At 43.2% G+C, this 11,949-nt stretch overlaps 1 protein-coding gene across 4 annotated transcripts in view; it reads left to right on the plus strand.

Annotated features, from left to right (window-relative positions):
* Nucleotides 1–11,667, plus strand: part of ahcyl2b (adenosylhomocysteinase like 2b) — a 43,188-nt gene extending 31,521 nt beyond the window's left edge. Inside the window, exons 2-17 of one of the 4 annotated variants that reach the window (XM_012873543.3) lie at nucleotides 1,262–1,370; nucleotides 2,715–2,858; nucleotides 3,065–3,165; nucleotides 3,241–3,352; nucleotides 3,448–3,542; nucleotides 3,951–4,057; nucleotides 4,425–4,541; nucleotides 4,659–4,722; nucleotides 5,828–5,916; nucleotides 6,300–6,370; nucleotides 7,772–7,866; nucleotides 8,181–8,279; nucleotides 8,854–8,922; nucleotides 9,037–9,115; nucleotides 9,601–9,721; nucleotides 10,287–11,667. In XM_012873543.3, the coding sequence (XP_012728997.1) occupies nucleotides 1,262–1,370; nucleotides 2,715–2,858; nucleotides 3,065–3,165; nucleotides 3,241–3,352; nucleotides 3,448–3,542; nucleotides 3,951–4,057; nucleotides 4,425–4,541; nucleotides 4,659–4,722; nucleotides 5,828–5,916; nucleotides 6,300–6,370; nucleotides 7,772–7,866; nucleotides 8,181–8,279; nucleotides 8,854–8,922; nucleotides 9,037–9,115; nucleotides 9,601–9,721; nucleotides 10,287–10,293 (1,479 nt within the window). In that variant the 3' untranslated portion in view covers nucleotides 10,294–11,667. Of the gene's footprint in view, nucleotides 1–1,261; nucleotides 1,371–2,714; nucleotides 2,859–3,064; nucleotides 3,166–3,240; nucleotides 3,353–3,447; nucleotides 3,543–3,950; nucleotides 4,058–4,424; nucleotides 4,542–4,658; nucleotides 4,723–5,827; nucleotides 5,917–6,299; nucleotides 6,371–7,771; nucleotides 7,867–8,180; nucleotides 8,280–8,853; nucleotides 8,923–9,036; nucleotides 9,116–9,600; nucleotides 9,726–10,286 lie in introns of those variants that run through there. The other 3 variants (XM_012873545.3, XM_012873544.3, XM_012873546.3) reach the window with 3 other exon arrangements.
* Nucleotides 11,668–11,949: the final 282 nt, after the last annotated feature.

Raw genomic sequence — 11,949 nt, forward strand, 5'->3', positions numbered from 1 at the left:
TTTTTTTTTATCAATTTTCTATATCTTTTCACAACTTCTATCACCTGAACTAATGCTCTGGATTGTGCGTGGCTTTAAGCAGCATTTCATTTCACTACAATTTTACGTTTTTCCAGGCTCTGGCAGTCAGTTCTCATCCCCTCAGCGGTTTAGTCCTTGTTGCAGGCTTTATTGCTGTGATAGGTTAGCCATTTGTTCTCTGGTCGTCTATCAGCGGAAGAATTATGATGCGTCTGGCTATCAGCTCTGATGTAAGAGTGGAAAGAAAGCGATAGGATCCCGCTCAGTTTAGTGATCCGGCTGCAGCGCATGGCCTCATTTCACAGCGCCAGAATGACTGTGCTACCCTCTGCGGCCTTGCCTCTGACTTGATAATAAAGCTTTTGTTTATTTTATCTTTCATAGAGAGGGGAAGTCTTTTCAAAGGACTTACATCCTTCTTGTTTTGCCATGTTTCTTTTCTTTTGATTTCACAACTTGTTTTTTTTTTTACCCAAGATTGATTGAAACATTTTGAGTCGAAGACAAATCTATAAGGGATTTGTCATGTCCAAGCTAACGATACTTAAATAAAAGTATTATTCTAATTGTTTATAAGAGCAAAAACTCCAGAAACCAGTTTCCAGTCAAGACAGAACTTCAGACTCAGAAGTCTGTGTCCAGGTCAGGGGTCTCCAGGTCCAATTCTTGAGACCTGTATTCCTGCAACGTTTAGATACAGACCAGTTTATATCAGGATGCTGTCAGATTTTGTGCAAGTCTCACTTTTCTCCACATAATCGACGTTTTTTTAGTTATGAGGACACAGTCGGAACTTGAACCCTAGAAGTTGATCTATTAGTTTTCTTACAACATGCTGCTTGGCCTAAAAGTACATGTTGTATATGGAAGTAAAGTTGACATACTAATATATGTAATATGTTGCTTGTTTGGTGGGAGCAGTTATTAATCCCCATAATGTGATCTGTGGATTTGTCAGCATTCTTAAAGAAATAGAAACCCTGGAAAAAAAAAAACTGTTTCTTCGTACCTGAAAACTTTAGGTTCATAATGAACACTGGCGGTCACATCACCGGTCTGGCTGCTGGTTTTGCTAGAGCCATCTGTTGTCTGCTTTTTTTAAAAAACACTGGAAAGAGAAAGTGTGTTTGCTTTGTTTCCTAATTTCAAGATTTGGATGTTTTCCGCCTCAGAGGCATCTCAGATGCATCTGGAGTTAGTTCTGATCCCTGTACGTCTTCTCCTGGTGTGTTCCCTGCAGATCCAGTTTGCAGACCAGAAACAGGAGTTCAACAAGCGCCCCTCTAAGATCGGCAGACGCTCTCTGTCCCGGTCCATCTCCCAGTCCTCCACAGACAGCTACAGCTCAGGTAAACAGACCCTCAGGCTGTTAATCAGTCACTGCGACCCGCCACTGGTCAGACATTCCTGACTTTATGGCACCTTTCCTGCGGATTCCACCTGGAAGAATAGTTGACCAACCTTATCTGTCTGCTCATCAACCATCTCTGTCCTCGTTCTCCTGCGCCGACCTCGTGGTTCACATGAAACTGTGGGCTCTGTGTTTGAGGATTAGCTGCCGGTGGTCTGCTTGGGAGGGATGAATAGAGAGGCGTGCAGGAATTCAGTAGAATCGGAGACCCAAATCCCGTATCTTATTGCATACCATAGCAGGAAGAGGCTGCAGAGTGGAACGTAACACCTGAGGAACAATTGGCACATTTCTTTGTAGATCGATTTGCCGTATTAATTAAAACTTAGATAAGTGATGCACAAACAACGTTCCTAACAAATGATCATCTAAATGTGCTTGAGCTGAATAATTCAGCCTAGTTTATCTTTGACAGACACCTAGGGGAATGCCGGCATTGTGAAAGATTACTCTGACCTTTCTGGGAAAACTCCCATTCTTATTCCTAGAATAATGGCAGAGGATGGAGGTCACAAAGTTTCTGTCTGAGAAATGGCTACCACCAGTGCTCTGGTGATTTTTAATGCTTTCTGCACTTAACCTTTTGACCTGTCCTCACACAGCCATTTTTGTAAATATTTAAATGTTATCCTGCATAATCTGCTTGGACTTGTGCTCTTTGATGCCCCGCTGTGTGTCAGAAGTCAGACCCTCCTACGAAGCCATTAACGTAATGAATTAATCTGCACTGCGGACCTCTGCTTTGCCAAATGAACATTTGGACTTTCAGTCACACTTAGAAGGGGGGAACTAATGGATGTTAGAGATCAGTGCTTTAAAAAACGCTGCTGCTGCCCTGCTCTGTTAGCAAGACAGTCTATTAAACCTCTCCATATTGTCTCACGTTCCATAACCTTATATTCTTTGGTAGCTGTAATAGATAAAAAGGGATTGTTTTGTCATCTTATTTGTCAAACGACCTAATGAGGCAGGAAAAAAAGCACATAGTTTAAAATCCAAAGCTAACAGACTTACCACTGGATGCATAAAAGGCGCGGCGTGAAAGTTTACCTCTGAACAAAGTGTGGGGGACTGTCTGTCTGTTGTTGCTCAGTAACAAAGACAGATTTATCCGCACTTCAAGATGAATTATAGGGTGGACAAAGGGTGGTGCTGAGAAACCCTTCTTTCTCCTCTCTAGATTAAAAAAACAGGTTTAGATTATGCCATTAAACTTGGAATGGCTTTAAATCAAGCAGTTTGTGTCCCTGCCTGACTCGCCAACATGTGCCGCCCTTTGCAGCGGCGTCCTACACGGACAGCTCCGACGACGAGACCTCTCCCCGGGACAAACAGCAGAAGAACTCCAAAGGCAACGGAGACTTCTGCATCAAAAACATCAAGCAGGCCGACTTTGGGCGCCGGGAGATCGAGATCGCCGAGCAAGGTAAGGCCAACGCACAGACGGAAGTGATCATATCGACGCACACCAGCGGACCCCTGGAGGTTAAACACACGCGTCGGCAGCTGGAACCCCTTCAGCTGAACGGCTGCGTGGATTAGCGTACGAGCGTTGGGATTAAAGATGGGAATTCCTTTGCCTTCCGGCTAATTCCAGCTAGCAATTTTGTGTGTTTGCCCCCCCTCTGTCAGAGATGCCAGCGCTGATGGCTCTGAGGAAGCGAGCTCAGGGGGAGAAACCCCTCGCTGGTGCCAAGGTGGTGGGCTGCACGCACATTACCGCCCAGACTGCCGTGAGTAATCCAAGCAGACGCAAACAAGCCGAGCTCAGTCCAGCAAAAAGCCAAACGCCCCGCATCTTTTCCCAGGTGCTGATGGAGACCCTGTCGGCTCTGGGGGCCCAGTGCCGGTGGGCCGCCTGCAACATCTACTCCACTCAGAACGAAGTGGCAGCCGCTCTGGCAGAAGGAGGTGTGAACAGTATGAACAATCCTTTTTTCTTTTTTTTTTTAAGCATTCTCTTTCGCGTCCATCCCTGTCAGCTCGGCATCCATCGGTCTCCTCCACTCTTGCAGGTTTCAGTGTGTTCGCCTGGAAGGGTGAGTCAGAGGACGACTTCTGGTGGTGCATCGATCGCTGCGTCAACGTGGAAGGCTGGCAGCCTAACATGGTAGGAGGAAAAAAAGGAGGTTGCTTTCTTTCACTCACTCCTGATGCATGTACAAAACCTTTCAGAAGTATTCCCATCCCGTGTTTGGTTTTTTTTTCTTCCACATTTGGTCGCTAGTAGATTGTGCTGGATTTTTTTTTAAGGGTACCGGAGTAAAGGGGGCAACAAACTGATGAATCCCACTAGAGTTTGGTTAGTTTAGTCACATAAAACACATTGACGTTTGTAAGCGTAACAAAAGAAAATGGTAAAAATTTTCAATCAACCATTTTTTTTCTCCTCCCGCTAATATTTTGCTTTAAACGTTTCCAGTTAAATTGCTTCTCTTGCTGCTTTATTCTTTCCCAGCTTTTCATCTTTTTCTTCCTTTGCTCTTAATTTTATTTCCCTGCGTTTTTTTCTACCCAGATCCTGGATGACGGGGGAGACCTGACGCACTGGATTTATAAAAAATATCCCAACATGTTCAAGAAGATCAAGGGCATCGTAGAGGAGAGTGTTACCGGTGTGCACAGGTAGGACAAGCGGCGTCCCTCTTCTGTCTCGGCGTTATCGTTGGAGACGATAAATATTGCACAGATATTTTAGGTGAAAGCAGATCAAAGCAGTTCTCTGTATTCTTTAAAGATTAAACGTATGTGCAGCAACCTGCACAGTAACAGGATGAGGCCAGGTTTGCAGCACTGAGACAAGTTGGGCAACATTGCCATCTAGTGGTAAACTTGGTCTCCATCAGTACTGTGCAAGGTTTTGTCTGCCCTGAGAGTTACATGCAAATCATTTAGAATGGAAAAACTGGAGCTCTTTGTGGTTGGATTTAATTAATGTTTTTGCTATCAAAGAGATCTAATTACAAATGATTCTGTGTGCATTTGTGTTCAGGTTGTACCAACTGTCCAAGGCAGGGAAGCTGTGTGTTCCCGCCATGAACGTCAACGACTCTGTTACCAAACAAAAGTTTGACAACCTCTACTGCTGCAGAGAATCCATCTTAGATGGGTAAAAAAAAACACTTTTTTTCTTAAGAGTTGCTTCTGAGCTGAACAATAGGCAGGCTGTGTCTCAGCTGGTCGGACTAATTATTGGGCTGTCATTAAAACAAGTCTCTGTTTCTAGCTTGAAGAGGACCACTGATGTGATGTTTGGTGGCAAACAGGTGGTGGTGTGTGGATACGGAGAGGTGAGGCTAACGGCGATATTTAAGTCCCATGTGTTCGTGTCGCCAATTTTGCTTAAGATGAGAGAAATCACATTGCTCCCAACTTTGGAGCTTTTTACCGGGAGACCAAAAGCTAGTTTTCCAGACTGCATTTTAAATGGAGCCTGTATCTGTCTGAGAAAAATCCTGGGATCAGATTTACTGAAAAGCCCAAAAGTGGTTTTAAGGAAGCAAATTTATAATATTTTGTAACTGAGAATTTAAACAGTCTGATGATGGGCATCAATGTGAACAATTTCTCTGAACCACTCTTTTTTTCAGGCTGGACCGAATATAAAAGACAACTCCAATGAGTTCCCAAATGGTCAATTGGCCTGATAAGTTTGGATTTATTTTGGATTTTCTATAATCAACACAGGTATAGAATTATATTAACAGCCCCGCCAATATTTGCCACGTCGTCACTTTGCGAGTCGCCCGCTTTTGGTCGCCAACAACAACCGCAGGCTGAACAATCTTGAACCGAATGGTAGTTTATTTAAATTGTTGATATTCCTGCCACAGACCTCGCCTTCTAAGAATGGTCCCCAAATCTTCAACAGGCTGAGAGTAAAGCTTCGGGAAGACTTTTCAAACAACTTTAGCCTGATTTATTCATTCCTAAGCCAATATTGATACGTGGCAACCATATTGTGTCCAATTTGTAACTATCTGACTCCAAAAGCAACTAGGCTGCCATGAACTGGAAGCTATTCTGGAATAACCTGGACTGTAACTCTATCAAACATGCTTGGCCTCATATTAAAAGCTGTTCTCTGCCTGAAAACTGACCCGTTTAAGCACACTAGCATTTCTATCAGGGAGAGTCCAGCCAGAATTATGCCAGAACCCTGTTGAGTTGATATCATCATCTACTTAATGATGGTGCAGTGATGCTTAGTGATTAATTTTTTTTATTTAAATGTACTCTTTGGTCTCACTGCTGACCATTTCGGTTGGGATTTCAACTAGTTTTTTGTTTCCTGAGGCAAAATCTGGTCTCAGTTGGGCTCATAGATACCAATCATATAAATGGCTGGTCACTGAGGGTCCCGTGTGATTATCTGTTTGTCTTTACCACCCTCAGGTTGGTAAGGGCTGCTGCGCCGCCCTCAAAGCAATGGGCTCCATCGTCTACGTCACAGAGATCGACCCCATCTGTGCCTTGCAGGCCTGGTAAGCTTTTATTTTTTCATTCATATCGGCTCACACTGCAAAAACAGAACTAAAAATAAGTAAAATTTTCTTGAAATGAGTGTATTTGTCCTTGATTTGAACAGGCAAATAAGATGATCTGCCAATGGAAAGAGTAATTTTACACCTAAAATAAAATAATTAGATATAATGCACTTGAAACAAGTTGATGGAGATGAGTTCTTCCTATTTTAAGGGCAAAAATCTTATTCAATTGGCAGATTATCTTATCTACCTACTCAAATAAAGTACAAATACACTAATTTCAAGAAAATTTTAACTTATTTTTAGTTCAGTTTAGTCTGTTTTTGCAGTGCATTTATGGTGGCGCACTTAACTCGTACCTCTTCTCACACCAACGGCAGCATGGATGGCTTCAGGCTGGTGAAACTCAACGAAGTCATCAGACAAGTGGACATCGTCATCACCTGCACAGGTCGGTCCGCTGCGTTCACCCCCTGGCTGCTGATTGGTTTAGAGCTGCCGCGGGAGCTTTTCTTTGTGTTCTATATAATAATCCACAATTTTATAGCTGCAGCAATGAATGCAGATTTGGAGATTTTAGAGGAATGGGAGCGGTGCGACAGTTTTAAAGCTTCCTGCTGCGTTTGTTTCAAGGTGACTAGGTGGTTATGCAGTGGGTGAAATCATCCGCTGCGGTTACTAATCGAGTTCTGAGCCCGGCAGGCAGGGAGCTGAGCCTCCAATTAGGGCCGAGAATTACTCGTCCCCAGTTCGTTACCAAATGCTGCTGGCTCGGTGGAAGCAGAGGCGCTTTAGATAAAAACAACTGAGTTGACAGCAGCTGTGTGGAAAAAGTCCTGCTCTTTCTGCCCCATATACTGTAACAGGCAGAAATGCTCATTTCTTTTGAGCATTTTTCCTTTAAAACTCCCTAATTCAATGTACTTTATGTCCGTTTTATATAGTAGTGTTTCTTAGTGAGGAGGAAGGAAAACGATGACTCTACCAGCTTTGAACTGAAGATTTTGCCGGTTCTTCTTTGTCAAATTGCTCAATCTTTGGTGATATAGAGAGTGATATCATTTCCAGTCTTGCTGCAGATTTTCTGTTTGATTTAGGGCCATTTTAACCCACAAATACGCTTTGATCTAAACCCTTTCCATAGCAGCTCAAGTGAGTTTTGGATTGTTGTTTCACGTCTTTTGTCAGGAGTTGCTGTGTGTAGTTCAGTCCTGGCTTTGGTTTAAAGCGTTCCCACAGCATGATGCTGCCACCACCGTGTTTTATTGTGTTCTCAGGGTGATGTGCTGTGGTGGTTTTATAACACTTACAGCCTTACACAGAGGACTCCTTCACAGACTTATCGTATATAAAACCCAATAAAATACATTTTAGTTTGTGTTATATGCAATTGAGGTAGAGATGAAGGGGTAGATATCGTTTTGAAAGGTTTATAGGCTCAATAAACCACAGGCGAAACTCTTGCCCCATTACATTACAGGTTTTCTCAGTAATGGTCTACGATTAAAGTTCTTATTCTTACACCCGGAATAAAAAGCTTTTGTCTTATGGTTTTAACATGAAAGCTGAAGATGAAGAAATGCTTGAAAGCCTCAGATCCATTCGACACGCGGAGCCGACGGCTGGAAATAAATTCTATTTCCAGACCTAATTAACTTTGCTCACATCCTAAGATGAGTAATTACATGGAGGTCGGTGCAGGCAGGCTCCCAGTGTTCTTGTTCTGTCCCCACATGATCTGTACTGTCCTTTTTTTTCCCTCCCTTTTCTTTTTGGAAGTACGTGTTCTTTTCCCTGCACTGTTTCAGATTTAATCACCCATTGACCCCTTCTTCTGCTTCTGCTTCGTCAGGCAATAAGAACGTTGTGATGAGAGAGCACCTCGACCGTATGAAGAACGGCTGCATTGTCTGCAACATGGGGCACTCCAACACCGAGATTGACGTGGTCAGTTTGCAGCTCTTAATACCAACGTCAAACATCCCTGAGAAGTTATTTTTCTAACTTTATATATTGCAGGATAACTCTACTCAGCGGTTTATGGCTAACTTGGGATTATGTTGTAATTTTAGGCTTTTAAGTTGGCCTTTATGGTAGTTGGCGCAGCGATAAATACACAATGTTTATGGCACTCTGATGTGGAAATTGTTCACATTCTAGTGGATGTTTTGCGTCACTTCTCTGATCCATCACAATAGCTGCGGAAAGATTATATTCCACAGAAACCGACTGAAATAACCAGAACTATGCTTGTATTACAGGCCAGCCTGCGGACCCCTGAACTAACCTGGGAGAGGGTGCGCTCCCAGGTGGACCATGTCATCTGGCCCGATGGCAAGAGGATAGTCCTGCTGGCAGAGGTGCATTATTGCAGGGCTGCACGTCCGTCCAACCCTGTGAACTGCGTTACAGATTGAGCTCCACTAGAGAGAGAGCACCAGCAGCTCAATCAGAGGGCGGTTTGCAGGAAAGACGGCAGATCCATGTGTTTTTCTTTTAATATGCACGTTTTCTCAACAAGTTTGTAGAAGAGACTGAGGCCACATGTGCTTTCCCAGACACTTTCCTGGATAAGAGGCCGTGTGTATTTGTGTGTGAATCACGAGGCGAGAAAGAATGAGAGCAGTCCAGCAGAGCCAGACGAGCTGGCAGCCGGAGGAAGCTGGTGTTTCTGAGGCCGTTTGATCTGAAGCAGGTTGTAGCCGCTTCAGAGGTTCCCAGCTGGGCTCTATCGCTGCTGGTCTTACGAAGTTCAGATCAGCGCTTCCTCCGAACATCGTCATTTTAATGGGCGCACGAGGCGCTTTATGTTGCACCTAACTGCAGTTTTATTTGAGAAAAATATGTTTTTAACAGCATTTGGTCTTGGTAAGAGTTTGATGAACGCCAGACTGCTGGATGTGCCGTTTGAACAGTTTCTGGTTTTCCCTCCAGGGCCGTCTGCTGAACCTCAGCTGCTCCACTGTGCCCACGTTTGTGCTCTCCATCACTGCCACAACCCAGGTACATTCCTCTTATTTTTTCCCCCCTCACACATTTTCCTGCATTCAGTAAATCCAGGAAGTCGGTGTCTAAATGTGTTTGTGTGAGCGAGGCCTTGTGCTTGTCTTCTTCCAGGCTCTGGCCCTCATCGAGCTCTACAACGCCCCAGAGGGGCGATACAAGCAGGATGTTTATCTGCTGCCCAAGAAAATGGGTAAGAATTTCTCCCTTTGATGCACTTCAAGTAGGAACAGTGGAGCTAATGAAGCACGTCTGACTGGAGAGATGCACGATGTCAAGTACATGAGTAGCCACCAAGCAGAGAGGAAGTGAGAGCAGCCCAAAAAAAAGTCTGCAGGCGGCCAGCATTCATCTCTTAAGTCGGCCGGCCTCGTGTGTTGTTTGGAGTCAACTCCCTGGTAGCCAATCATTAACAGCCGCATGAATATTGCTTCTTTAGACATACGTGTGTGCCTGCATGTAGGGTTAAGACAGAAAGCCGATGTAAGTCACTCTGTCAGCATCACAAGTGTAAATGGAAAAAAAAAAAGGTTCATGTGAGGACAGTATTCACCACAACGGGGGGAAATTAGGTGAACTCCCCCACTGCAGCTTCCTGTTTCCGCCTTTACACGGTCACTTTCCTGACCAGACGTCCTGGAAAATGTTGACACGTTCTCTCTTTCTCCTGCTGTCCAGATGAGTACGTGGCCAGCCTACACCTCCCAACGTTTGATGCTCATCTCACAGAGCTGTCTGACGAGCAGGCCAAGTACCTGGGCTTGAACAAGAACGGGCCCTTTAAGCCCAACTACTACAGGTAAACAGCAGATCTGCAGCTGAACCGAATCTGGTTTAGAGTGCATGCCTTTAAGAGTCTGGATAGTTGCAGTAACAAGTCATTTATTTAAAAAATAATGGCATAAAACTATAGTGTCTCAAAAAGTACCCTTTGTCACACTTTGTCACTTTACGACCGCAAACTTTAATGTATGACACTGAGATTTATGTGATACACCAACACAAAGTAGCACATTATTGTGACCCACACAATTAAAGTGTGAAAGAAATCTCATTTCAAAGGTGCTCCAGTGACATGAGACCAAAATGACTGTAGCAGAGCCGCCCCTACCCTGAAACATGGTGGTGGCAGCATCATGCTGTGGGATGCTTTGCCCCAGCAGGTACAGGAAGGCTGGTCAGGGTTGTTGGAAATACAAAAGCATGCCATCATTTTCCAATTATTATTTTTAGAAAAACTAATGGTCTTTCACATCAAATCCCAGTAAAAGATGCATTTAACAGTTTTAGCCTGTTTTCTTGGCTTCGGTTCACTTCCCGGTTTGCGTTTTGATATCTGAGCTGCTGTTTTCTTTGTTTTCCAGGTATTAAACCGTTGAATGAGGAAATATCAGTACTCCATGAATCGCACAGACTCACACAGGGAGGAGAGGAGGACGGAGGGAAAGAAGGATGGACACCAGAGTCAAACCACCTGCTCTACATCTGGAGCGAAGGAGAGGCCCTAACTTTTCCTGCCGTCATGGCACGTGTTTATTTTAGTCCCCTCTGACCACAGTAATAATCTTATTAATACAAAATAACTACTACTGCTCTCTGGAGCTACTCTTGCCTCTAACTCCTCCCTTGAACAAGAGTTGTTTTACTTTATTCCCACTCATGTCTCCATCTCTCACTTTAGATGCTCATTTGTGCATCCAGTTGTACGTTAATCCTCCCTCCACGCTGCCAGATTTTTGATTCTTTATCCGTAGAAGATGAAACACAGACTGTGTAAGGAGAACTTTGATTTTTTTTTTTTTTCTTTTTTTTAAATAAGTGTGCAAATGAAGATTTAGGCACGGACAATTTCTCCCTTTTTTTTCTTTTTCTTCTCATCTTTCTTTTTCTACCTTTTTTTGATTTCGTTTTGTAAGTTTTTCAAAAAGGGCGGGTCGTAGATCTTGTGGGCGGGTCTCAGGGTGTAATCATATCTTGTATTTTAACGCTTTTCTTCTTTGTTTTTCTTCGTATAAACATGACTGGATGTTGGCTTGTTCTTCTCACCCGTCCCTTGAACCCACAGTACAACCATCTCAATGGCTGCTCTTTAGTCTCCAGCTGCTCAAACACCAGTGTTGAAGTCACAAAAAAAAAAGTATTTAACCATTTTATTTTATTTTACTTTATTTCCCCTCTATACTGTATTAGAAGCATGGCAGATTGTCAAATCATTACAAAGGTATACTGTATATTTAGATATTTATATAGAATTGAAGATTTTTCTATCTTTCCATCTAATAATATCTTTCGTTTTGACCAACTCGTCATGTCGCACAGAAAAGCAATTAAATGTAATCTTCTGTAATAAATGTACTCAAACCCTCATTCTGAATACTGTGACGGAGTATGACATAGCATGAAGCAATTTAGTGCAGGCACTCAATGAGAAGTATGGTGCTTTTTTACATTGGACTTGCCATGCCCAAAAACCAGACAGGTTAACGGTACTGAAAGGTGTAAATTACTCGGCTTGAAAGTCAACTTTCTGACTCGTGAGTGTGTTTGGCTTTGTCACCGAAGCACATTCATCTTCCCGTTTGTAAGGTCGGACTTTGCGATGACTTTCCATCCGCTGTCGAAGGATTTTCTTTTCTTTCTTTGTTTTTGTCGTATAACAAGCTGCAGCCGCTTTTTACATCTCATCTGCACACTCCTCCAGCTGTGAACCCAAACCAATGTCACAACGCTTTAAAAAAAAAAAAAGAAATCACATGCATACACAGCCCTCCGGGTATTGACACCCCCGGTAAAGCTACGATTAAAATTCTTAAATGAATTTGTCTTTTACCGTCTAACAGTCCTGTAAAAGTATTATGTAACCGAAGCATTTTTGTAAATTGTACTTGTCTAATGTCTGAACTGCTTGTAATGTAGGACTTCCTGTTTCCCTGATGTATAATTATGTTGATTAGGCCCATTTCCAATACACTCCAAAATGGTTGAGAATTTTTAGTTTTTCTCAACATACTGATACCAATTTATCTT

The sequence above is a fragment of the Fundulus heteroclitus genome, chromosome 17 (assembly GCF_011125445.2).
Source record: "Fundulus heteroclitus isolate FHET01 chromosome 17, MU-UCD_Fhet_4.1, whole genome shotgun sequence".
NCBI lineage: Eukaryota > Metazoa > Chordata > Actinopteri > Cyprinodontiformes > Fundulidae > Fundulus > Fundulus heteroclitus.